The sequence below is a fragment of the Dendrobates tinctorius genome, unplaced genomic scaffold (assembly GCF_039654945.1).
Source record: "Dendrobates tinctorius isolate UK_male_01 unplaced genomic scaffold, ASM3965494v1 ptg000166l, whole genome shotgun sequence".
NCBI lineage: Eukaryota > Metazoa > Chordata > Amphibia > Anura > Dendrobatidae > Dendrobates > Dendrobates tinctorius.
In genome coordinates, this window is record NW_027361833.1 from 1303325 (window position 1) to 1330385 (window position 27061).

General features: G+C 44.7%; 1 protein-coding gene across 2 annotated transcripts in view; it reads left to right on the forward strand.

Moving 5' to 3' along the window:
- Window positions 1–27061, forward strand: part of LOC141053632 (sodium/hydrogen exchanger 2-like) — a 164016-nt gene that overhangs the window by 99391 nt on the left and 37564 nt on the right. For both annotated transcript variants that reach the window (XM_073550650.1, XM_073550649.1), the window contains one exon: window positions 9307–9557. In XM_073550650.1, the coding sequence (XP_073406751.1) occupies window positions 9307–9557 (251 nt within the window). The remainder of the gene's footprint in view (window positions 1–9306; window positions 9558–27061) is intronic.

The following is a 27061-nucleotide window of genomic DNA, read 5'->3' on the forward strand; positions in this document are numbered from 1 at the left end:
GTCTCCATGGGGTATCTGTTGTGAGTTCATTTTCCCCTTCACCATTGAGGTCTGATGAACTCCCTCTTCTGGTGAAGGAAGGTAGTGAGGCTGATTACAAAGCACTTGAGCAGAATGATGATGACTGGGTGATTGGGATTGCTGACTGGATATAAGGCAGCCAACGCCCTTCTGCCTTGCGGGTGATTACTCTGAGGGATTCTTGGAGACCAGTCTGATTCCTGCTCCTCAAAAGCTAAGTTTTCTGCTCTACTTTTTGCATTTGTGTTTTGGTTTTGTTTTGCCTTGTTTTTCTGGATTTCTGCCTTTCACTGCTGGGTGAGCTGAATTCCTTTTTGCTCTGTCTTCAGATAATACCTGAGTACTGATATAGTCTTTTTGAAGCCTAGCGTCTTTAGGGCTTTTTTCCCTATCAGTCTGTTGGCTCTTGTTTTTGAGAGGGTTTTGGCGGATTGCAGACAGCAGCTTTTCTATTCTGTCCTATTTAGTTAGCTTGGGCCCCATCATTTGCTCAGCCTATCTTTCTATCTGTGTGAGTGTTTTTTCATCTTGCTTCACCGTCATTATATGTTGGGGGCTGCCTATTGCTTTGGCGTCTGCTCTGGGGCAGTTTAGATTTCCCTTTCTGTCTTTAGGCTATGTAGTTCTCCGGCTGTGATCAAAGGGGTCTAGGGCACCGTAGGAACCCCCCACGGCTACTGCTAGTTGTTGTTAGGTTCAGGGGTCTGCAATCCGATGGCTGCCAACTTCTCTGGTTTTCTGGACTTAGCTAGTATTTCTGTTTTTGCCTCCTACGGTGACTCATTCATAACAGGTATCTTCTAATATAGTGTCCGATAGGGGGACACAATTTGTAGCAAAATTTTGGCAAGCTTTTTGTAGGAAGTTGGGGATTTCTCTGTCTTTCTCCTCAGCATACCATCCGGAGAGCAATGGACAAACGGAGCGCACCAATCAGTCACTGGAACAAATGACTTCAACATTGCAAGATGACTGGTTCGACGCATTGCCCTTGGCAGAGTTCGCTTTTAATAATCGGATTAATCAATCTACTGGTAGGTCTCCTTTTTTCATTAATCTGGGATTAAATCCGCATTTTGGTGAGTTTTCTCGTTTGGATTCAAACTGTCCGGGGGCTGAAGATTCGGTGAGACAGATTGGTGTTCTATGGGCTAAGGTTCGAGCAAGTATTGGGAAGGCGCAGGAAAAGTACAAATACTTTGCTGATAATAAGAGAGATCCGGGCCAGACCCTACATTGTGGGGATAAGGTATGGCTCTCGACTCGAAACATAACTTTAAAACTGCCGTCCGCAAAGCTGGGTCCCAAATTCATTGGTCCCTATGTAATTACGGAAGTGATTAACCTGGTGGCCTATCGCTTGCTCCTTCCGTCTTCTTTGAAGTTGCATAACGTTTTTCATAGATCATTACTCAAACCCGTAGGCTCGGTAAGGGAAGAACCCACACCTTTACCGCCCCCCGTTCCGGTGGATGGCCATCTGGAATTTGAGGTACAAAACATTGTGCAATCTCGATGGGTTCGCGGTTCTCTGCAGTATCTCGTCCATTGGAAGGGGTATGGTCCAGAGGATCGATCATGGGTACCGGCCAGGTCAGTACACGCAGATCATCTGGTTAGGGCATATCATGCGTGATATCCGGAGAGACCTGGGGGTCCGGAGGCCCCCCGTTGAAGGAGGGGTACTGTCATGGTGTATTCAGGATTTGGATCAGATGGTGCAGGGGTTAATAGGGAGAGCCTCTCTTTGACGCTGGGGAGGGTTTTTATAGCTTCAGGTGAGCACCCCTCCCTGTTGGTTATACTCCTAACCTGAGTGTGCTCGACTCTGCTTCGCTAGTGCCTCTCGCCTGTTCTTGTACGTTGATTGGTGTATGATCTGTTTTGGACTTGGTTTACGTCTCCCGGTTTCTGATTTGGTACTGTTCTGCTCGACCCGTGTATGACCCTCTGCTTCCCCTGACTGTTCTCTATCATTCTGATTTTGTACTGCGTTGCCCGACCCGTGTCTGACCCTCTGCTTCACCCGACTATTCTCTGCCACTCTTATTCTGTACGGCGTTGCTAGATCTGTGTATGAACCCCTGCTTTGTTTGACTATCGCTTCTTCTCAGCCCCTGTGTGGTCTAGTCCCCTGACTATCACCGCTGCGTCCCGGGGGCTAAGCCTCGCCCCCGCCTCTGATGCACAGTCACATGGTGGAAGGTCCTGCGGGCACTGAGCGTCTCTCCATCGCTCCTCCTCTCCCGCAGGTCCTGTGTCCGGACTTCTGATCGCAGATACAGCGCCTCTGCCTATTCACCAAGAGTACCCTCCCCTGGAGTCTCAGCAGCTTCGGGGCCTGCTGACGCTCGCCTTTCACGCTACTCCCAACAACAACCACTGGTGAGTGTGACAAATGTGCGCATTCAGCATTTGTGTTTGTGGGTGTGTGGCTTGGTATTTACGCGTCTTTTCATACATCTGGGGCACGGACAATTGGACGCTTTCCTCGGACAAACGAGTGGATGAGCTTGTTGTGGCCTGTGTCTGTGCAACCGCAGCTTGTGAGCAAGAGGTATGATGATCACCTGCTTCCTGCTGAGCAGATTGGAAAGGACGTATCACAGGCGACATGGCAGTGGTTTGACCCGCAGTCGCAGACACTGATTTGGTACCCTGTTGTTCAGCCAACCGACTAGGGTGCTTGGCTGCCATGTATTTCCGGACACTGGTGGTGCTTTGGTTGCCTTTGCCCTGGCCTCTGCTCAGCTTCCTATGGTAGATGCTACAGATGACAATATTTGGTTCAGAAGGACTATCGGAAAAAATTTTCTAGACAGCGGCTGAACGCACCCTTGCCTTGACTTGGGGCACAGAATGATTGCTCTTGGCAACAGTTGACACAGTTCGCACTCTGCTCAAACCAGTAGCCCTTGGTGCCTTTGTTGGTGCTACGTATCCACCTTCATCCTCTGTGCTGCTGTGTTGGCTATGCGTGCCAATGGCTCAGTTCGGATCGGTGGTCTCATCACTGACCACCTCGTCGTCCATGTCATCCTCCTTCCGTGTTGATATTGGCCAACTGGCAAGATGGCAACTGTGTGTCATCACCATCAGCCTCCACCTCTTCACCCGGTATATCACGTGGATGAAATTGGCTTTCTTCTGGACGTGGAGTTTCAAATATTTGGCCATCCTCAACAGACGATAACCCCTCACGTTCCTCTTCAATGTCGCGTGGTGTGGGCCAGAGGCAATGCAAGGATATGGATCAAACAGATCCTCGGAGTGACCAAGGTTGGGGTCAAATGTTTCCTGTGACTCCTTACCGGGTGATGAACTAGGAACAGGTTGAGAATAGGATGACCCAGCGTTATCTGTATGGACAGTAGATTGTTTTGTCATGGACAATTGGGTGCTGCTAGAACATTTCGTTGAGGCCTTATCAGTCATCCAAGACAGTATCTGCTCTTGTTCTTCTGGCTTCCAGGCCCGTTTATGTTCCAGACAGGGAAATTTCGCCAGGAAACTAGATGCATCAACCTTCTTCGATCTCCCTGACTCAGTGCCTTGTTGGGCAACAACAACCCCACATCCACATCCCTGTCCCTTCACAACAGCCTTTTTAGGAATTTTGTATTTTTCTGCCATAGTTGTAGATGTTCAGATGCTGATATTGGGGAACAAGGAGCAGTTAGTGCTTTGTGGAAGGTAGCACTACAGCCTAGTACTGCTTTGTGTTTTACAAACAGCACCACAGCAGCAGAAAAAAATTGCCCTGAGGTTTAAGGTGAGATTGCGCACCTCAGTAACTACACAAGACAGCAGTGCTGCCACAAAAAAACTGCCCTGAAGTTTAAGGCAAGAATACGCAGCCCAGACACAACGCAAGACAGCGGTGCTGGCTGCGTGACAGTTGTACAGTCCCATGCGTGTGTACTATTCGCTGTGATTATGTGAACACAGCACTGTAACAGCACAAAAAAACTGCCCTGAGGTTTAAGGCAAGAATACGCAGCCCAGACACCACACAAGACAGCGGTGCTGGCTGCTTGTCAGTTGTGCAGTACCGTGCGTGCTATTCGCTGTGTGAACACAGCACGGCAACAGCACAAAAAAACTGCCCTGAGGTTTAAGGCAAGAATATGCAGCCCAGACACCACACAAGACAGCGGTGCTGGCTGCGTGTCAGTTGTGCAGTACAATGTGTGCGTCCTATTCGCTGTGAACACAGCACCGCAACTGCACTAAAAAACCTGCCCTGAGGTTTAAGGCAAGAATACGCACCCCAGACACCACACAAGACAGCGGTGCTGGCTGCGTGTCAGTTGTGGAGTACCGTGCGTACGTCCTCTTCGCTTTGAACACAGCACCGCAACTGCATAAAAATCCTGCCCTGCAGGGGTAAATGTGACCTGAAAAAAAGCTGGAAAAACTGTCACTACTCAGTCCCACCCTGACCTTATACTTTCAGCTCTGAAAAGAGCTTTTGGGTTTCACATAGGATTTTTGGCTGATTTGAACCAAAAAAACACAACTCTCCCTAGCAGCTGCTCACACTCTCCCTACACTAGCTGTGTTCTGCATGCAATGTGCAGAAAATGGCGGCGGCAATGCTTAGTGCCAGGCTATGGTGACTCATAGAATGCTGGGTAGCCAGCCAATCATAGTGATGCCGCCCTCAACCAAGAAGGGTGCGGCATTACTGTGATTGGAAACTGCTGGGCGGGAGAACCGAATAGCGAGGCGAGTAGTGAAATACTCGCTATTTTCCGAGTACCGCGAGTACCGCATTACTCGCCGAGTACCCACGAATATGCTCGCTCATCCCTAAGGGCCAGAAATCCTCAGCGTTAGGTGCATATGTGCCGTGCCAGGGTGGGACTCGGCCCTAACCTCCACAATGTTCACTCAGTGTGCCTTCAGGAAAATATAGTGTCCTTGGACACAAGCACTTGTCGACATATCGGTCGTTAAGTGGACAATACCTGTAAGTGCATTGGTAAGGGCCCCGTGCTGTACAAGGCGGGGATGCCATAAAGGGAGAAAAAGTGGTTCCTGGGGACAGAGTTCCGAGGGACTGCTGCCACCATGAGTCAGTGGAAATCCTTAGTGTCCACAAGCCAAAATGGCAACATTTCCATGGCAAGCAGCCTGCAAATGTGTACGTTTAGCGTTTTGGCCTGTTAGGCTGCAAACTTTGTCTTTTGTTCCTAGGCCTGAGGTAGGGACAGCTGAACGCTGTACTGGAACAACGATTTGGAAGTGACTGATGATGGTGCATCAGAATGTGCAAGGACAGGTGTAGGGCATGAGGCATCTGCACCAGTGTCATGGAGAGGGTATTGGGAAGCACCTAGCACAGGGGAAGAGGAAGTGGTGTTACCCATTGGCTACAATCATGGACCCAGGCATTCAGCCCACCGAGTTGGGTGCTTAGATGACATGTGTATGATCATGTTGGTGGTAGGTAGGCTCTTAGTGGTCAGGCCCTTGCTGATCTTGGCATGGCACAGGTAGAAAATGACCATTTTTTGTCTCAGAAATCTCTTTAAAAAAGTTCAAGACTGGAGAACACCTAACACTTTGACTGAGAAATTCATTAATGTCACAACTCTGCGGAACAGTTGTCCGCTTTCTCCCTCTGGTCATCCCCACTGCCTCTTCCTGCCTGTTTTGGTGCTGCCGTTCCCTCCCACTCAGCACAGCTGGCCTCACTCTGGCTGTGGCAGCTCTAAGCTTTGTGAATCACTAAACAGCATGCCCTCCTCTCCCTCTTGAAACATTTCGGTGAGAGGCCACTATCAAGAAATTAGGCTGTAAAAAGCTTCTCGGAGTGTCTTAGTGTCTTGTGGGACTCAACATGGTGGGAGGAAGGATGATCAGGGTGAGGATTAAGTGATCCAGACTGTTGGCTGGTGAGACAGGGTTGTGTGGGAGACTGGGTGGTGCTGCGATCCAAAAGACCACCTCTTTGCACTGCTCGAGCTTCAAAAGTGGTGAATCGTGTGTCTCTACAAATTGAAACAGGAAACTATGCTTCGTGGATTGGCGTGTTTCTTAGGCTCCAGCAGCAGGCGTAGTCGTACCTGCCCCACGTCCTCAGAAGCTCTGAGCACCATAATCAGCACTTCCACTTCCACATCCCTTAATGTATACCTTATGCATTTTATGATTTCTAGGTCTCTTGAAACCAAGTTTATTTTGATTTGAAAAAAACTGTCACCTGGAGCAGTCAAAGTGTTTTTTGTTTTTTTTTAAGCTTAACACCACCATAATGTATACAAAGCATGTAAAGATGTATAGATGACTAATTGAATTTTTTTAAGGCTTTTTTGGAGTGCTATATACCACCAAAATGTAACAGCAATTGTGTATTACTCTATGGTTATACTGTATATTTAGCAATGGACTGCAAAGCCCTAAGCCCTGCCTAAATGCTGTATTCTGCCACTCTCCCTGCTCCTGCAAAAGTCTCTCCCTAGGCAGAATGTATCTGATACAAATAGCAAAGCACATGATTAGCTTTTAGTACGATAATTCAGCTTCAGCACCAGTATGAACACTACAGTACTCTGATTAGTTAAACTGTGCAGACACATACCTGGGTGGTTAGCGTGCACTCTAGTCAAATATAGACGAGGTGCAGGTGCAACGGACCAGTAGGTCCTAATTACAAGCTAATTAAATTCACCGCACACTCAAACAGACTTTATGCAAATAGGTGTTCATTTTCTTGCTCAGCACACATCAGCCATTTATCTTGGTATTTCTTCTTGAGAGATTCTCCTCTCCTTCTGCACCCTTTACAAACCTCCAATATTGGAATAAGCGATAATATGATAAAGGCTCGGGCTGAGCCGAAACGTCTTTTATTTATATCGCTTCCACTGTGTGCTATATTCCTGTTTGGCTCCCACATGTAATAAAATGAACACCTATTTGCATAAAGTCTGTTTGAGTGTGCGGTGAATTTAATTTACCCAGACACATACCTGGGCAAGCCCTCTCTCCCTCAAATAAGAACTGTCCCTGAGCTGTGCAATGGCATCAGTGAGCCGAGCATGGCCTTTTATATCTTCTGATGAGTTAATACAGTCAGCCAATCACTGTAATGCCACTACCAAGATGGCTACGACATTACAGTGATTAGCAGGCAATCCCTGTATGTTTATTGGCTATGTAACAAGAACCAATCATGCAGGGCGGGTATTTTAGCATTCCGTCCGAGCACCTGTTAATGCTCACTGAGTGCAGAGCATATCCGAGCACCCAGATACTCTATTGATATCAGAGTATCACCATGCACGTTTGCTCATCCCTAGTTATACATTGGTGCTCCCGATATATATACTAGGCATTTGCCTAAAGCCCCCACTCTACCAGGGGGCCCAAGCCTGTGGCATGCTGCTAATAGGGGCCCATGAGTCTGGGGGGTCTGGTGCCCGCACCCACTCTCCCCGCATCTGCATCCCACATTCAACTATATCGGCCGATACATTTGAAAGCAATGAAGGGGAAGGGAGTGTCCCCTCATTCCCCCTCTGCATTTGACATCTCAGCCATCTCGCCACACTCTGCAGGGCAGTGGAGCTGCAGAGGAGACGCGCTGCAGAGACCGGAGTAGCGGGGGAATGGTGAGACATGGGTATTGTATTTTTTTTTATCAATGAGTATGTGGTGACCATAATACTGTAGGTCCATATGGGTGCTGCATTATACCATATACTGTAGGTGCTGCATTATACCATATGGGTGCTGCATTATACCATATGGGTGCTGCATTGTACAATATGGGTGCTGCATTATACCATATGAGAGCTGCATTATACTATATGAGGCTTTATTATATTATATGAGGGCTTATTATACTATATGAGGCTGCATTATACTATATGGGGGTTGCATTATACTCTTTAAAGGACTATGGGTTTCATTATACTATATGTGCTATATGGAGGCTGCATTATACTCTATCTAGGACTATGGGGAGTGCATTATACTATGAGGACTATGTGGTGCATTATACTATATGGAGGACTATGAGAGTGCATTATACTGTATGGAGTACTAGTGGGAACATATACTATATGAAGGACTATAGGAGTGCATTGTACTCTATGAAGGACTATGGGGGTGTACTATAATAAATGGAGGACTATGGAGGGCGCATTTTACAATTTGGATGACTATGGGTTGCATTATACTGTATGGAGGACTATGGGGTGTGCATTATACTATATGGAGGACTATGGAGCACATTATACTGTATGGAGGACTATGGGGCACATTATACAATGTGGAGGACTATGAGGTGCATTCCACTATGTGGAGGACTATGTATTATATTGAGGCTGCATTATACTCTATCAAGAACTATATGCTATGCATTATACTATATGCACTAATGCGGGATCCATTATAATCTATCTAGGACTATGGGGAGTACATTATACTATATGGAGTAACTTTACTTCTCAGCTGTTCACAGCTCTATAAACTATTGTGCACATCTGACACCAGGAAGGTCATAGGAATACATGACCTTAGTGCCGAGGTTAAAAGCCATTTCACAGGCAGTTAACATTAAAACATAAACTACTTTACCTGTTTGTAACATTAGTGTTTTTCTAATTTAATATTTACTGATGCAGATTTAAAAGTGATTTGTGACCTACAAAAGTTTGTGAACCCCTGCAGCAAATGATTCACTGTTAATTTAACTGTGTTATAGAATTTTGTCTAGTTTCACTGATTTTCATGATTATATTAGAAAATATGTCATATAAGAATTTCGCTTTACTAGTATGAACAATAGTAGTTTAATAGATTTTAAAGATAACCTGTCACGTCATTTGTCGATACTAAACTGTCCCCAATGTTTTATTAGTGATATGCATTAATAACATGGTGTTCTCAAACGTCCCCAATATTCTTGTCGAGAAAACACTTTTTATCCTTAGGCAATGCATCACAGACCTTGTGTTTCAGTCATATGGGTGGTGCTTCCGATTGTTTCAATTACGGTCCTTTTTATAATATTCACACGCACTGTGATTGATGTCCTGGACTGCCCCGACGCCACCGCAATCTCCCGCTTGAACACTACAGTGCATCACTAATAAGACATTGCAGACACTTTAAATTAATATTGGCAAATGTGCCAAGTTCCTCACTAATGAAGGTAGGGCTCATTTTCCAGGCTCAGATGCCAACCTTTTGTGCCACTCGTAGCAGGAAAGAAATTATTGTTAGATATGGTACAAAATATATACGGTAATATGTTTCCATGTTTGTTTCTAGGTGCTCTATAATTTATTCAAGTCATTCTCTGAGATGAATGCAATTGGGACAACTGATATCCTGTCTGGAGTGGCTAATTTCGTTGTGGTCGGAGTAGGAGGTGTTTTAATTGGTATCGTATTTGGATTAGTAGCTGCATTCACCACCAGATTCACCCGCAACATCCGTGTGATTGAGCCACTGTTCGTCTTCCTATATAGCTACTTGTCATACTTAACTGCAGAAATGTTCCACCTGTCAGGTATTATGGCGTAAGTAATTACACATCAATTTGCTATACTGGTCTATTTCAAAAATGTTTTCGTAGCTCGGACACCAATGTTTTTTATTACATCTTACTTATTTCTATTTGAATTTATCCACAAAATTGTGATGGTTCTTAAAGGGGTTAGCCGGTCCAAATCGATAAGTCTGCAGTCACTCTGAACTCACTTACTGTATGAATACCCCCAGCACACATAGTGTGCGTTGCGGGGATTTGCCGGTTTCAGACCCGCATGAGTTTTGCATGCTCCCGGCCGGTGGGCGCGGCCTCACTTCTATACACATGTATGGAGAGAGACCATGACCTCTAGTTGGCCATGCTCTTTGGTAGGCCACGACATTAGATGGGGCGAGGCCTCGTGCCATACAAGTTTATGAAATGAGCCCACACCCACCGGCCGGGAGCATGTATAACTCATGCAAATCCTCCGGTCCCGGGTCAGAAATCGGCGAATCTCCGAGTGCACAGTAGAATCATAAGCTTGCAGTCACACAGAATGACTGCAGACTTATTGATTTAGACCAGACAACCCCTTTAAAGGGCTTTGAGAAAATCCTTGTCCCCGGCTACAATTTCCTTAAAAAAAAAACTGGATTCAGCACTAAGTCTCTGCCACTGCCAGTCAGTGAGCTCAGCAGCTCTTAGTGATTCGTGCTTTTCACTTGGGCAGAGCTGCTTAACTCAGTTATTGGCTACAGTGCTGTCTATGTGATGTTTGTGCTGCGGACAATAACAGACATTTGTAGTAGCGGTGGAGACTCAGCACTGGACCCGAGGATTGTGATTAAAGTGCAGTTTCTCTTATCAAAGTAAATTGCATCCGAGGGACAGAGGTTTTCCAAAGGAGTTTTGTCAGTCAATGAGTACTTGGTTGGCTTAGTGATCTACTAATTAAACTGAGATGTTGTGGACTGGGACCACTGTGTACATTTATGTATCTAGATAAGAGGGGCATAATCTGCAGCCACATGTGGCCCACCATGCTATTTTATTTGGGCCCCAAACTTCTGTATAATGTAATTCTATATCAGAGGTAAGAAGAGTAGCACGCTGCACGGGAGCAGGAATGGGCTAGCATGAATACAGCACAGTGTAATGTTACCTGGGTCCCCCATGAATCAGGAGGGTCTCTTCTCTAGCAGTCTAGAGAAGCATACTGTACAGGAATCAGAGCCTTGCTTCCTCTGACGCTCTCACCATTCTTATTTATGGGAATTATAAAATGCACCCAGCTACAATAAAATCCATAATCTTGAATGGATAGAGTTACAGGTGTGCAGGGTCTCCTCTCTAGTGTACCAAATAGGATATAAGAGGACCTTAATTTCTCTTAGGGTAGGTGCACACAATCCGGAAGTGATAGCGCTTTGGGTGCAGGGCATGTTCGCCGCATCCAAAGCACTGCTATTGAATGCAGGTGAATCCGCTTGTGTTTAGTGAATTGTATGGATTCACCAATACCATTGGTGAAATTGACATGCTGCGGTCTGGAGAGATGGGCCTCATGTCTGTCTCCACGGGTGATCCGCCGGCATCTATGGAAGCATAGCAGGCATGGGATTTCTTGAAATCCAATCACCTAAACTGTAACAACTGGATGCTGTGGGTTGGACGTTGAACAAGTACGCAGCATCCAACCCTCATCGTTTACTGATCGTGTGCACATACCCTTAGACTTCTATGCCATTTACTTTTAATATGTCATGAACCTCTCAAAAGGAAATACGCCATACACTTTTCTGCTGCTCATGGAAGTAGTTCACTGTGACAATGTGATCCTTGGACCAGGAAAGGTTGTGCACCCTTGATCTAGATGAAGAATCTATGATGGAACTTGTCATGACTTGCACAACAATTTTTTGTAATTAATTTTTCTGCAATCAACTCTATCATGATAGCAATTGAAAATGTAATTGATGTAAATGTATATTTATGATTATACATGTACTTTATTCGACAAGTAGCTGAGTTGTTGGTCTTATTGCTCATACCTAAAGGGCGTAATATTGAAGATGAATTCAGATTGGATCCAGATTTTTAGAGAATGTAGACACATAGGTCCAGATTCATCATTACCTTTGCACCTGTTTTTGTCTGGTTTTGTGCGTTTTGCGACTTTTTTTATGTATTCTTGCCTGTTATGCTTCTTTTTTCTGCTTTGTGAGTAGACTTTAGTGATTCCAGATGGTTTTGCCAGATTCAGCCTCAAAATATGGTGCAGCTCCACCCCAGTCATCCCCTGGTGTATTTTTGAGTGATTTAGTATATTGGTGCAAATTTAGCGGTTTTGTGACTTTTACCTCTAAAAAGTCGCAAAAACAATTCAAGACAAAGAAAAAGACCATATTTGATTTTGTGCCAAATTCATGCAATGCGTTCACCATTTTGAATAATTTTGTGCCAAAACCAGCAACTAAAACCATAAGACAAAACAGAAAACTGACTTTAAAAAACAAAAAAATTATAAATCGGGAACTATGTATCTGTGTTATGGTGACTTATCTGCTGCCTTAGACTTATTTAATCACAGTTTGACTCTACACATTGTGTGATTAAACAGGTTTGCAGTGAGAGGATGGAGGAGTGATGTGTTAACTTAATATTGCACAGAATGTGTATTTTAAACTATGATTTGCTGTGCTTTGCTTTTCACATTAAAATCTTAAATGTTCTTACTGCAACTGTTTTTGTAAGCTTTTTGCAAATAATACCACACCTTCAAGCCTGCTGAACAGTTTCTACATATAAAAGTCTAAAAACTATCGTTCTGCTGATCTCTGGTACAAATATGTGTGATCTTTTCTGCTTCCCACTGAGATCCTCACACCTATCCAGATATAAAAATTGTATATACAAAAACATATTTAAGTTTAGAAATATGTTGAGATTAAACATTTAAAGGGGTTGTCTCCTGGAGATATGTCATCAATATCTTTAGACCAGTGGTTGAACGGGTAGGATTAAAAGTTTTAACAGGTTCCCTTTTTGGGAAGGAAATCACTCCCCTATTTTAATTACCCCCCCCCCTTCTTCAGACCACACACAGTTACACCCTGCTCTCTATGGCCCATAATCTGAAAGTAATCTTAACCAAAATTTAAGGAACATTTTCTTGCAGGAAATGTAGATCACATTAAGTCACTGGAAACACCAGAGATAGTGTGTGTGTGTATATACAGTGTATATATATATATATATATATATATATATACAGTTGTGGCCAAAAGTATTGACACCCCTGCAATTCTGTCAGATAATACTCAGTTTCTTCCTGAAAATGATTGCAATCACAAATTCTTTGGTATTATTATCTTCATTTAATTTGTCTTAAATGAAAAAACACAAAACACAAAAGAGAATGAAGCAAAAATCAAAACATTGATCATTTCACACAAAACTCCAAAAATGGGCCAGGCAAAAAGTATTGGCACCCTCAGCCTAATACTTGGTTGCACAACCTTTAGCCAAAATAACTGTGACCAACCACTTCCGGTAACCATCAATGAGTTTCTTACAATGCTCTGCTGGAATTTTAGACCATTCTTCTTTGGCAAACTGCTCCAGGTCCCTGATATTTGAAGGGTGCCTTCTCCAAACTGCCATTTTTAGATCTCTCCACAGGTGTTCTATGGGATTCAGGTCTGGACTCATTGCTGGCCACCTTAGAAGTCTCCAGTGCTTTCTCTCAAACCATTTTCTAGTGCTTTTTGAAGTGTGTTTTGGGTCATTGTCCTGCTGAAAGACCCATGACCTCTGAGGGAGACCCAGCTTTCTCACACTGGGCCCTAAATTATGCTGCAAAATTTGTTGGTAGTCTTCAGACTTCATAATGCCATGCACACGGTCAAGCAGTCCAGTGCCAGAGGCAGCAAAGCAACCCCAAAACATCAGGGAACCTCCGCCATGTTTGACTGTAGGGACCGTGTTCTTTTCTTTGAATGCCTCTTTTTTTATCCTGTAAACTCTATGTTGATGCCTTTGCCCAAAAAGCTCTACTTTTGTCTCATCTGACCAGAGAACATACTTCCAAAACGTTTTAGGCTTTTTCAGGTAAGTTTTGGCAAACTCCAGCCTGGCATTTTTATGTCTCAGGGTAAGAAGTGGGGTCTTCCTGAGTCTCCTACCATACAGTCCCTTTTCATTCAGACACCGACGGATACTACGGGTTGACACTGTTGTACCCTCGGACTGCAGGGCAGCTTGAACTTGTTTGGATGTTAGTCGAGGTTCTTTATCCAACATCCGCACAATCTTGCGTTGAAATCTCTTGTCAATTTTTCTTTTCCGTCCACATCTAGGGAGGTTAGCCACAGTGCCATGGGCTTTAAGCTTCTTGATGACACTGCGCACGGTAGACACAGGAACATTCAGGTCTTTGGAGATGGACTTGTAGCCTTGAGATTGCTCATGCTTCCTCACAATTTGGTTTCTCAAGTCCTCAGACAGTTCTTTGGTCTTCTTTCTTTTCTCCATGCTCAATGTGGTACACACAAGGACACAGGACAGAGGTTTTGATTCAACTTTAATCCATGTCAACTGGCTGCAAGTGTGATTTAGTTATTGCCAACACCTGTTAGGTGCCACAGGTAAGTTACAGGTGCTGTTAATTGCACAAATTAGAGAAGCATCACATGATTTTTCGAACAGTGCCAATACTTTTGTCCACCCTCTTTTTTATGTTTGGTGTGGAATTATATCCAATTTGGCTTTAGGACAATTCTTTTTGTGTTTTTTCATTTAAGACAAATTAAATGAAGATAATAATACCAAAGAATTTGTGTTTGCAATCATTTTCAGGAAGAAACTGAGTATTATCTGACAGAATTGCAGGGGTGTCAATACTTTTGGCCACAACTGTACAGTATATATATATATTAAAAACAATCGCTTATATATATATATACACACACACATATATCTCTTCACATATCCATATGATAATATATAACCCCGATGCTCAGTGAAAGAAAAGAGTGGAAGCCACTTAACACACAGTTAGGTCCATATATATTTGGACAGAGATAACGTTTTTCTAATTTTGGTTCTAGACATTACCACAATGAATTTTAAACAAAACAATTCAGATGCAGTTGAAGTTCAGACTTTCATCTTTCATTTGAGGGTACCCACATTAAAATTGGATGAAGGGTTTAGGAGTTTCAGCTCCTTAACATGTACCACCCTGTTTTTAAAGGGACCAAAAGTAATTGGACAGATTAAATAATTGTAAATAAAATGTTCATTTCTAGTACTTGGTTGAAAACCCTTTGTTGGCAATGACTACCTGAAGTCTTGAACTCATGGACATCACCAGACGCTGTATTTCCTCCTTTTTGGTGCTCTGCCAGGCCTTCACTGCTGTGGTTTTCAGTTGCTATTTGTTTGTGGGCCTGAAGTTTAGTGAAAAGCATGCTCATTTGGGTTGAGATCAGGTGACTGACTTGGCCATTCAAGAATATTCCACTTCTTTGCTTTAATAAACTCCTTGGTTGCTTTGGCTTTATGTTTTGGGTCATTGTCCATCTGTAGTATGAAACGACGACCAATCAGTTTGGCTGCATTTGGCTGGATCTGAGCACACAGTATGGCTCTGAATACCTCAGAATTCATTCGGCTGCTTCTGTCCTGTGTCACATCATCAATAAACACTAGTGACCCAGTGCCACTGGCAGCCATTCATGCCCAAGCCATCACACTGCCTCCGCCGTGTTTTACAGATGATGTGGTATGCTTTGGATCATGAGCTGTACCACGCCTTCGCCATATTTTTATCTTTCCATGATTCTGGTCGAGGTTGTTCTTGGTTTCATCTGTCCAAAGAATGTTCTTCCAGAACTGTGCTGGCTTTTTTAGATTTTTTTAGCAAACTCCAGTCTAGCCTTTTTATTCTTGATGCTTATGAGTGGCTTGCACCGTGCAGTGAACCCTCTATATTTACTTTCATGCAGTCTTATCTTTATGGTAGATTTGGATATTGATACGCCTACCTCCTGGAGAGTGTTGTTCACTTGGTTGGCTGTTGTGAAGGGGTTTCTCTTCACCATGGAGACTATTCTGCGATCATCCACCACTGTTGTCTTCCGTGGGTGCCCAGGTCTTTTTGCATTGATGAGTTCACCAGTGCTTACTTTCTTTCTTAGGATGTACCAAACTGTAGATTTTGCCACTCCTAATGTTGTAGCAATTTCTCGGATGTGTTTTTTCTGTTTTTGCAGCTTAAGGATGGCTTGTTTCACCTGCATGGAGAGCTCCTTTGACCGCTGGTTTACTCCACTGCAAAACCTTCCAAATGCAAGCACCACACCTCAAATCAACTCCAGGCCTTGTATCTGCTTAATTGAGAATGACATAACGAAGGGATTGCCCACACCTGTCCATGAAATAGCCTTGGAGTCAATTGTCCAATTACTTTTGGTCCCTTTAAAAACAGGGTGGCACATGTTAAGGAGCTGAAACTCCTAAACCCTTCATCCAGTTTTAATGTGGATAACCTCAAATGAAAGCTGAAAGTCTGAGCTTCAACTGCATCTTAATTGTTTTGTTTAAAATTCATTGTGGTAATGTCTAGAACCAAAATTAGAAAAATGTTGTCTCTGTCCAAATATATAAGGACCTAACTGTAGATAACCTAAATAAAACAACTGAACTAGTGGATTTGCCAAGGAAAACGAGACAAAAAAATTAATAATTAATATTTTTATTATTTTTAATTGATGATTAATAGGGGCAAAAAACTATATATATATAAATAATATATAATCATAGTATCAATGTGCAGGCATTTAGGACAAAAATTATATATATATAAAAGCCATATTGGAAAAGGCAGACCCTAAAAAGGATAAGAACATGTAAAAACCTCAAGTACTAAAAAATGTTGTGAAACAAAAGGAGGAAGGGAAAAAAACACACAAATGTGTTTGATTGAAAAACAAAATTAAATCATTTAAGGTGCAAGTGCCAAAGAAAATCACATAATGTGCATAATTTAAAAAGATATAAGTTGAAGATGAAACCAATGCCAAAAACAAAGTGCAATTGTGCAATATACAAGTACTGGAAGGTAAATTATAAATCAAAGTAATGTACCTTTAAGGGTTATCCAGGTCCCGTAACCACGCGCACCCCAACGCGCGTTTTGGAAAATTCGTTTGTCAGTGGCTTTGATGTAAACTTGGCCCTTTATATATGCTTATAGTAACCGCCGATAACCGTGATCCGGGTGTGGACGGCACACTCATTACTTCACATTTATAAATTGTCCTTAGGTTTCCCTTATATCCATTCTGTGCTAGTCGTTGTAACCGAATGATGCACTATATAATCATGTATAATTACCACATGTCGCCATTGTTTTTATACCCATAATGTGTCCCGCGGGTGCCGTCCACACTGGCAGTCCACAGTGAGGCTTGCAACCGGAGGTCCAGATAAAAATTTGCACTTAGGCTAAGTTCACATTAGTGTTCGGGGGCTCTGTGGAAGGCTGCGTACTTCCTCCATGAAGCTCTGCCCACTTTCACAATTCTTCCGTTTAGGTCTGCCTACTTCTGCATGCGTCCTGCGTACCTATCTTTAACATTTGGTACGCAGGACATGCGGATGTATGCTGATGCGTCATTTTGATGCACAGGACATGCGGATGTATGTGGATGCGTCGTTTTGATGCGCAGGACATGCGGATGTATGTGAATGCGTCGTTTTGATGCGCCCACCGACTGCATGGGAACGCAACAAGTTGCGTTCGCGTGCGGTCGGCAGGCGCATCAAAATGACGCATCCGCATACATCTGCATGTCCTGCGTACCCAATGTTAAAGATAGGTATGCAGGATGCATGCAGAATTAGGCGGACCCAAAGGGAAGAAGTGCGGAAGTGGGCAGAGCTTCAGGGAGGAAGTACGCAGAGCCCTGGTACGCAAGTGTGAGCCCAGCCTTACAGAGCATGTTTCCAAATTTCCTCCACAGAAGCTGACAACAAATTTCACACCCAGACACTATCCCACAGTAATCCCACAGCCAAGATTGCAGAGTGCACTCAACGGCTTTTGGAAAACTACTCCCACGTATATGGGTTCAAGAATACACACAGTGACTTTTCTTTTGACACAGTACTATGACAGACATGGTTTCCTAAGAGTAGAAAACATTTTTGACACACACATCACTTCCACTGACTATCACAGAGATGGTGCAGAGCACACATAGAATGTTTTTGTAAAACTGTGCACACGCAAAACCTAATACTGTCCCTCACTACAGCTGGGTCCTGTCCTTATGCTATGCTAAGAAATAAAAAATAAGAATCTTGAAAGAGGTTCAAGTGGAGGAGGAGGTGGATGTGGCAGTATAGGTGCAAAAGGCAGAGGAGGAAGCCAACACAGTTTTGCGTGTTTTTATTTGTGGAGGCGGACCCCAAATTGAAAATAAAATGGCAAATTGAGTTGAAGACTGGCTAACTGCAGCTATTACAGTTTTCTAGTCATCCAAAGGTATGGGCAAGTCATGTGGGATCCATGCCTGGTTAATTTTAAGAAATGTTAGGTTACTCATGTTAGACGTGGACAGGCAGATGAGCCTGTCTGTGATGACCCCCCTGCCAAGCTAAAAACAGGTTCCAACAGTACACTTGCTGCAGTGCAGGCCAGCACCTCCAAAGCATAAAGGACGAGCTCAGGCCATGAGTCTAATTTGGAGACCCAGAAGTTAAATTATTATTATTACGTGGAGACTTGTGAACAGGTAGTCTTCCACCATGTTATTGTAACACTGCCTGCTGCTAATTAGGACTGTATCAGATGGTGATGTCAGATGTTGTAGCATGCTCATAAAGTTTTTCCCCATTTCAGCCATGCTAACCCTGTCTTCCAAGGTGCTGGCAGTGCCCCAGCTTTGTTGGCGACTTCCTCCTCTGCCTTGTTGTTCCAGTGAGCACCCGCTATCAAGTGGGAAAGCAATTAGTGTGGCGCCCCTGAGGGTCCAGACACCACAGAGGTACTGCACCTCATCCAGAGGTGTGGTATCCCACCCTCAAGTAAGGAGTGAGCACCACCCATGACTCTAATATTTGCACCCAACATACACCAGTTCAGTCAGGGCATCTGGGTGTACTCTGCGGGAGGACGGCCTCATCCAAGGCTGGCTAGGAAAGGGTGTTGGTAGGTGAGTGGAGAAAGGTCTAGAAGGGGCGGAGCTTGGTGAGTGGTGTGAGAGGTGACAACCAATGAGTGACAGTTAGTGGGAGAAGTTAGTGCTGAGGTTAGAAGATTGTTCTAGAAAGGGTCAGTCAATCGGTGACAGGACAGCGGAGGAGCAGGACTGATGTAGGAAGAGCAAGGGTCAGAGAGTAGTGAGGAACATCTGAAGAAAGCTCCTAGACAGTGAGAAGGGGTCCTTGGGGCATGTGAAGTGCAGATGCCACCCATGGGGCCCGTATTCAGAAGTGGAAGGACCAGGTCGCAGTGGGGGAGCCGGCCGCTGAGACAAGTGGAGAACAACAAGGCTCAGCTAGCAAGCCGGAGGCTGAGGTAACTGCAAGTACCTCAGCCACAACCACAATCATTCATTAAAAAGGCAGCCATATAGGATCCCGGGGCCTGACCAACGTTGCCCGACAAGGTCCGAGGCTGTTGGCTTAGGGACACTGGTTGTGAAGGCGCTAAGTAGAAGAAGTGACCACCATCGCAGTGAGATGGCCAGAGGAAAGGCAAACATCAAAGGGAGTCCTGGAAAGGTGTTTCCTGATCTGCCTGGGAGTTGGCTGGAACCCTCACCCGAAAGACATGGCACCTAGCGGGCACCTGCGCGCATTAAAAACTGTGAGTAAGAGCTCTGAAACTGCACTCAGCCATGTCCCACAAGTCATTTGCGTCTCACCTGCTCTACACCACACTCATCACCACAGTCACCATCTCAACCGACAACATCTTTACTGCCCTGGGACAAAAGCTCTGCCTGTGGAGAGCTATAACTCAGCTGCATCATCATCAGTCCCGGAGGATCTGCTTTGCAGCGCTTGTCATCTCTAACCGGAAACCACAGGTGGCGTCACAACTTAATTTCCAATCATTTTCCTCATTATCATCATCCTTTATTTAACTACCATTTTTGCTGGATGCCCAGCTCCACAGACCAGGTCACAAACACAAAAAAACTGAACTGGAGTAGACTTTAATGACATGCATGATGTAAAAGCATGTTCACACTGGCCATAAAAGCAAGCAAAACCAAAGGAAAAACAATGTGTGTATATACCCTAATGAAAATAAATAAGTAAAAAAGCAAGTGCATTAAATAACATAGGGTACTTGGTAAACACTGTTTTGATCAAAAAAGTATAAAGCTGTCCCACCACGGCAAGGTGTACCCATTTGAGACAGTAGCTACACTAATGGTAAAACCTACCTAGTGTGAATAGTGGCAGAGTCTCTGGGTCCCAAACGGACACCCAGCTTAAGAGGGACTATAAATAAACTACACAGCTCAGTAGAAAGGAGGCCACACCCTATTTGTACTGAGTACAAAAATACTAAAGAAACACAAAAAAACTGATACTGGTACATTGTCTTTCTAGCAGGGATCCATCAGAGTGGTCACCCAGTCATCTGCACTGGCAACATAATGGGCAACTCGGTTGTCATTCCACAGGCATTGCAGCATGTATTGGCTACTGTGTGCCAGGCTACCCAGAGACAATGAGGTGGGAGGTATATTGTTTGGGTACTCTGTATTCCCTCAGCCATGCTCCAGTGATGCCTGTGAGCTGATCCGAGTCCCACCCTGCTGTGAAAATGGTTGTTCCTTTTTCCCCACCTCCTCATCATCATCATTATCCTCCTCCCAAACTGTCCCCTGCCTGTAAAGTTGGGTAACTTGCCAATGTTGGGACAGTAACAAACCCTCCATGCTAAGTGTGGACTTTTGTCTTGATAACAGTGTGAATTGCCTTTGCTCCTCCTCTTGCTCCTCTTCCTCCTCTGCCACCATCTCATCCATCATGGACTGAATTGTTTTTTCCAGATGTTAGCATCAGCGATGCTGGCCATATTGGTGGAATATTCATAGATTGTGAGCCCTCACGGGCAGGTTCTTCTCTCCTCCTGTACCAGTCATGACTTGTATTGTTTAAGATTATTGTATTTGCTTTTTATTATGTATACCCCTTTTCACATGTAAAGCTCCATGGAATAAATGGCGCTATAATAATAAATAATAATATTCAAAGCAGTGCAACACGGCACACACGTCCTGCTTGGAGGCCCACTCATTGATGGTGAAGTTGTGTTGTTCTGCAGTGCAGCTCATCCATGCATGCTTCAGCTGAAACTCCACTATTGCCCGCTGCTGCTCACACAGTTTCTCCATCATATGCAAAATGGAGTTCCACTTTGTTGGTATGTTGCATATCAGCCAGTGAGCGGAAAGGCCGAAGTGATTCTGCAGCGCATAGAGGCGAGCAGCAGAAGGGTAAGAATGCCAAAAATGCGCACACACTGCCTGCACTTTCAACAGCAGCTCCGACATTTGTGGGTAGTTTTTTAGAAACCAGGCAAGTGATGAGTGTCAAACCGGCTAAGCCCAGAGCTGCAATGATATTTTGCCTGTTATCGCACACCACCTGGTGGGGCAAGAGGTTCACCGGCAGCCAACACTCATTTTCCAGCTGCTTAATCACAGTCCATAACTCCTGCGCGTAGTGGGATTTGTTCCCCAAACAGAGGAGTTTGAGAACAAACCTGCTGTCGTTTCCCTGTGGCTGTGCTCAAGTTGGTGGTGCAGCTCTTCCTGTGACTGAATGAAGAGGTCTTAGAGGAAGTAGAGTAGGAGGAGGAGGGAACCTGGACAAATAAACGTCCAGCAATACTAGATGGTGGTAGCACATGAAGAAGAATGCCTTCCACCTCTGCCCCAGCTGCCACTGCATTTGTCCAGTGGGCAGTTAGTGAGATGTAACATCGTTGGCAGTGATTGCTGGTCCACATATCGGTGGTTATGTGGACCTTGCCACTGAGGGTGTTGCACAGTGCACACATAATTTGGTCTGCAACATGTTTATGACGGGCAGGGATGGCCCTCCTGGAAAAGTAGTGGCTGCTGGAAATTTTTTTAAACTGCCCAACTCCACCATCAGGAATGGCAGCATTTCAAAGGCCAGTAATTTTGAAATGCTGTTATTCAGGACCATGGCTCATGGGCATCTAGTGTGGTATCTCCTCTTTCTTTTGAGCATTTGGGGGATGGAAAGCTGAAAATTTCCATGGGACGGTGTGGAGATGCTCGGTGACACGTGGTGGTGGTGATGCTGTCACATCCTTTATTTGGGCAGGAAGCCCTGTTGATTGTGAGTGGGAGGAAAAGGCTGAGACCGAAGCAGAAGAGGGAGCAGGAGGAGGCTCAGATCTGTCATGGCTTTTAAGGTGTATAGTCCACGGCATCTCGTTCTTGGAATTCAGATGCCTCGTCATACAGATGGTGCTCAGGTTCAGAATATTTATGCCTCACTTCAATGTCTTATGGTACAGAGTGAAAACCACATGTTGCTTGTCGGCAGTAGATTCACAGAAGAAATGCCACACCAGGGAGTGCTTTTGAGCTGTCTTTGGAGTCCTTATAGTAGCAGTGTGGTGGGCAGTAGCACTCAATGTACAAGCTAGGGGCTGCCAACTGTGCATTTGCACCCTGCTCCCTCTTTTTCTGTGCTGTTGTGGCAGCGTGGCTACCTCCTCTTCCTCTGAACTGTACACATCACTAGGATAGCCTCTGCTCCATGTGGGGTCTAGGACCTTATTATCTCCCACATCATCTTCACTGACTCCTTAACCCTGCCCTCCTTGCCAGTCTGCACACTGCATAAAGATGCTGCAGTTGGCAACTGAGTATCATCATGATCTGACATGTACTGCGTTGGTCCCCTAACCATGTGCACTAGCCATCTCACAAAATCACCATCCAACCTAACAAGTAGTTGGGCATCAGTGCACTCATTCTCTTCTACTTCTGGGGCAGGGACAGGTGGATGGGCCACAGAACCACAGCCAGCTGAGTCATCGAAAAGCAGAAGAGACTGCTGCATGATTTGGGGCTCAGACTACTTGGCTGATTTGCAAAGGGGCAAAGGGGTGAGGTCCACAGGTGCCAGCTGTGTGCTTTGTGCACTGTAATGGGTGGAAGATAATGCGAAGGAACTGGAGCCACTCTCAGCAATCCAATCTAAAACCTTTTCAACATCTTGTGGCCTCACCATTTCTGCAAAAGTATTCAGGCCTACGAAAGGATGCATAAAGTCCTTTCCCCTTCGCCAGAGGAAGGTGTAGGAATTGTGCATGCAGCAGGTACAGAATGAACACATCCTCTCCCTGCATCCGCTACACTACCACCACCCTTATTAGATGCTCTCCTCATTTTTGGAAGTTAATTTTGTAAACACTACTCACAAACAGATGACTGAAGAGTAGATTTATATATTTACAACACTACTAGAAAAAAGACAATAGTCCTGAAAACTTACGTCTTTGGCCTAAAAATTGCAAGTAGATGCCTGATGTCAATTATTTATTTCCCAGACTCACAAAAACCACACTCCAACCTTGAAAAATTAGTTTTGGGGCCTAGAAATATCAACGATATGACTGACGCACTATATTAATTTGCAAAACTAATAGGAAACAGACACCAGGCCTTAAAAATTATTTTTGTCTCCATTCAATGTCAGCAAGCAGTTAATCCTGAATGCTATCTCTGTGTTTTCAACTCTGCAAGCTTATATCTGGTAACCAGCTTTTCCAATCTCTGCTCTGAATCCACTCCTGTGTCTCCATTCAATGTCAGCAAGCAGTTAATCCTGAATGCTATCTCTGTGTTTTCAACTCTGCAAGCTTATATCTGGTATATAGTTTTTTTTTCAACTTACTCTGCTTGTCCCCTTATGTTGTGAGGTCAAGAAACTTTTCAAAGTGCTTTATGATCCATGTAGTGCTGGACATGTGTTTATTTGACCACAACATTTTATTGGGTCCTGGTGTCTCAATTTAGTGTGATTGATTAACGAAAAGAGAGAGAGCCAAAAAAAAACAAAAAAAAAAAAACAAAAACTTAGCCTAAGCCTCCTATATATTCAGACATAGTTTGGGGAAAGCATTTATGCAGGGGGCATTTATGCACACTTTATCCAAGTACAGTTTATCAAAGTACTGGCAGTTATAACATGGCAGTTAGACAGGTAAGACATTTATATACATCTACTCCCTGTACATTTGGAGCACATCAAATATATACCATATGCATTTGTGTAATTTTAATCCTGGCCGCTGCATTCACACACATCCACCGCCCTGGCATTAACTCTCTACACTCCATCAATATTGGCCCCTCGCTTCTTTCCTCTCCTATGTATAGCACTCACGCTCTTTTCACGTTGTTAAATTGCACAGATCCAGTCAGTCCCACCATTCAACATCAGAGACGCTCTCACAAATCACTTAACCATCTGCTCACTGTTTCTATCCTCCTTCTCCTAGTCGCAGGAGACATTGCTCCCAACCCTGGTCCCCCATGTTATAGAAAGTCAAACCCCCCGACTGCTACACTCAGAAACCCCTCTAATCTTATTAATATTCCCTGCATGCCATCTGTCTCTCTTAATTGTGCACTTTGGAACTCTCGCTCAGTGTGTAACAAACTCTCCTTCATCCATGACTACTTCCTTTCTAATTCTCTTAACCTCCTGGCTCTTACTGAAACCTGGATCCAGCAGTCAGACACTACCGCTGCTGCTGCTCTTTCATACGGGGGGCTAAACTTCTCTCATACCCCAAGATCAGACAATACAGCTGGTGGAGGCGTTGGTCTGCTCCTATCACCAACATGTACCTTTCAGGTTATCCCTCAAGTACCTTCACTTGTCTTCCCTTCTTTTGAGGTCCATGCCGTCAGACTCTACACCCCCTTCTCCATGCGAGTGGAGGTGGTATATCGTCCTCCCGGCCCCTCCCATCAGTTCCTGGATCATTTTGCCACTTGGCTTCCACATTTTCTCTCCTGTGACATCCCTACCCTCATCATGGGAGATTTCAACATCCCCATTGCTCTTCCCCTCTCACCATCTGCTACTCACCTTTTATCTCTAACCTCCTCATTTGGCCTTTCGCAGCTTACTAATTCTCCAACGCATGAAGACGAAAACTCCCTCGACTTGGTCTTCTCTCGGCTTTGTGCAGTGGATGATTTTGCAAACTCCCCTCTCCCGCTCTCTGACCACAATCTTCTTTCATTCTCTATTAAGAACTGCCAGGCTGCTCAGGTCACCCCCACTGTCCAGACTTATAGAAACATACAGGCCATTAACACCCAGAAACTTATGAAGAACTTACAGTCTTCATTGGCCCCTATCTCCTCCCTCTCATGTCCTGATTCTGCATTGAAGCATTACAATGAAACACTTCAAAGTGCCCTGGATGAATTTGCACCCCCTATAAATAGAATACCACAACGCAGACGGCGACAACCCTGGCACACGGTGCAAACACGTTTCCTGCAGCGGTGCTCCAGGTGTGCCGAACGTCTGTGGAGAAAATCCAATCTACACGAAGATTTCATCCATTTTAAGTTTATGCTTAGAACATACAACACTGCCCTTCACCTCTCCAAACAAACCTATTTCAACACCCTCATCACCTCACTGTCCAATAACCCAAAACGTCTCTTTGACACTTTTCATTCTCTGCTCAATCCAAGAGTACAGGCCCCAACCACGGAGCTCCGAGCTGACGATCTGGCCAATTACTTCAAAGAAAAAATTGACCAGATCCGACAGGAAATTATCTCCCAATCCCCTCATACCATGCACTGTCCTCCCTCCCCCACTGCATCTAACTCACTTTCTGATTTTGAACCAGTCACAGAAGAAGAAGTAAGCAGGCTCCTTGCATCTTCTCGCCCAACTACTTGCACCAGTGACCCATTTCCGTCACATCTCCTCCAGGCCCTTTGCCCTGCTGTCACCCCTCACCTAACTAAAATATTTAACCTCTCTCTCTCTTCTGGTATTTTTCCCTCCTCATTTAAGCATGCCATCATACATCCACTACTTAAAAAACCATCCCTCGACCAAAACTGTGCCGCTAACTATAGACCTGTCTCTAATCTTCCCTTCATCTCTAAACTCCTGGAACGCCTGGTCCACTCCCGTCTTATCCGCTATCTCTCAGAAAACTCTGTTCTCGACCCTCTCCAATCCGGTTTCTGCTCTTTACACTCCACTGAAACTGCCCTCACTAAAGTCTCTAATAATCTGCTAACAGCTAAATCAAATGGTCATTACTCCATGCTAATTCTCTTGGATCTCTCTGCAGCATTCGACACTGTGGATCATCAGCTCCTCCTCACTATGCTCCGTTCCATCGGCCTCAAGGACACCGTTCTCTCCTGGTTCTCCTCCTATCTCTCCGACCGCTCCTTTACTGTATCTTTCACCGGTTCCTCCTCCTCTCACCTTCCCCTTACTGTTGGGGTCCCCCAAGGATCGGTTCTAGGCCCCCTCCTCTTCTCCTTGTACACTGCCCCTATTGGTCAAACAATCAGTAGATTTGGTTTCCAGTACCATCTCTATGCTGATGACACCCAATTATATGCTTCTTCTCCTGACATCACGCCAGCCTTTCTAGAAAACACTGGCGATTGTCTAAACGCTGTGTCTAATATCATGTCCTCACTATATCTGAAACTGAACCTGTCAAAGACTGAACTTCTGGTGTTTCCTCCCGCTACTAATGTACCTATACCCAACATTGCTATTTCTGTGTGTGGTTCCACTATTACTCCCCAGCAACATGCCCGCTGTCTTGGGGTCATACTTGATTCCGAGCTTTCCTTTGCCCCCCACATTCGATCACTGGCTCGCTCTTGTCATCTGCACCTCAAAAACATTTCTAGAATTCGACCTTTTCTTACTTTTGACTCTGCAAAAACTCTTACTGTTTCTCTTATTCATTCTCGTCTCAACTATTGTAACTCTCTTCTAATCGGTCTCCCTCTTACCAAACTCTCCCCTCTCCAATCTGTCTTGAATGCTGCAGCCAGGATCATATTCCTCACCAATCGTTACACCGATGCCTCTACCTTGTGCCAGTCATTACACTGGCTACCCATCCACTCCAGAATTCAGTATAAACTTATTACCCTCACCCACAAAGCCCTCCATGGCTCAGCACCACCCTACATCTCCTCCCTTGTTTCAGTATACCACCCTACCCGCGCCCTCCGTTCTGCTGATGACCTGAGGTTAGTATCCTCAATAGTCAGAACCTCCCACTCCCGTCTCCAAGACTTTACACGTGCCGCGCCAATTCTTTGGAATGCACTTCCCAGGTCAATACGATTAGTCCCCAATCCCCACAATTTCAAGCGTGTCCTGAAAACGCATTTATTCAGACTGGCCTATCGCCTCAACACATTAACCTAATCTATCCCTGTGTGGCACAGCCAAAAGTTTTAC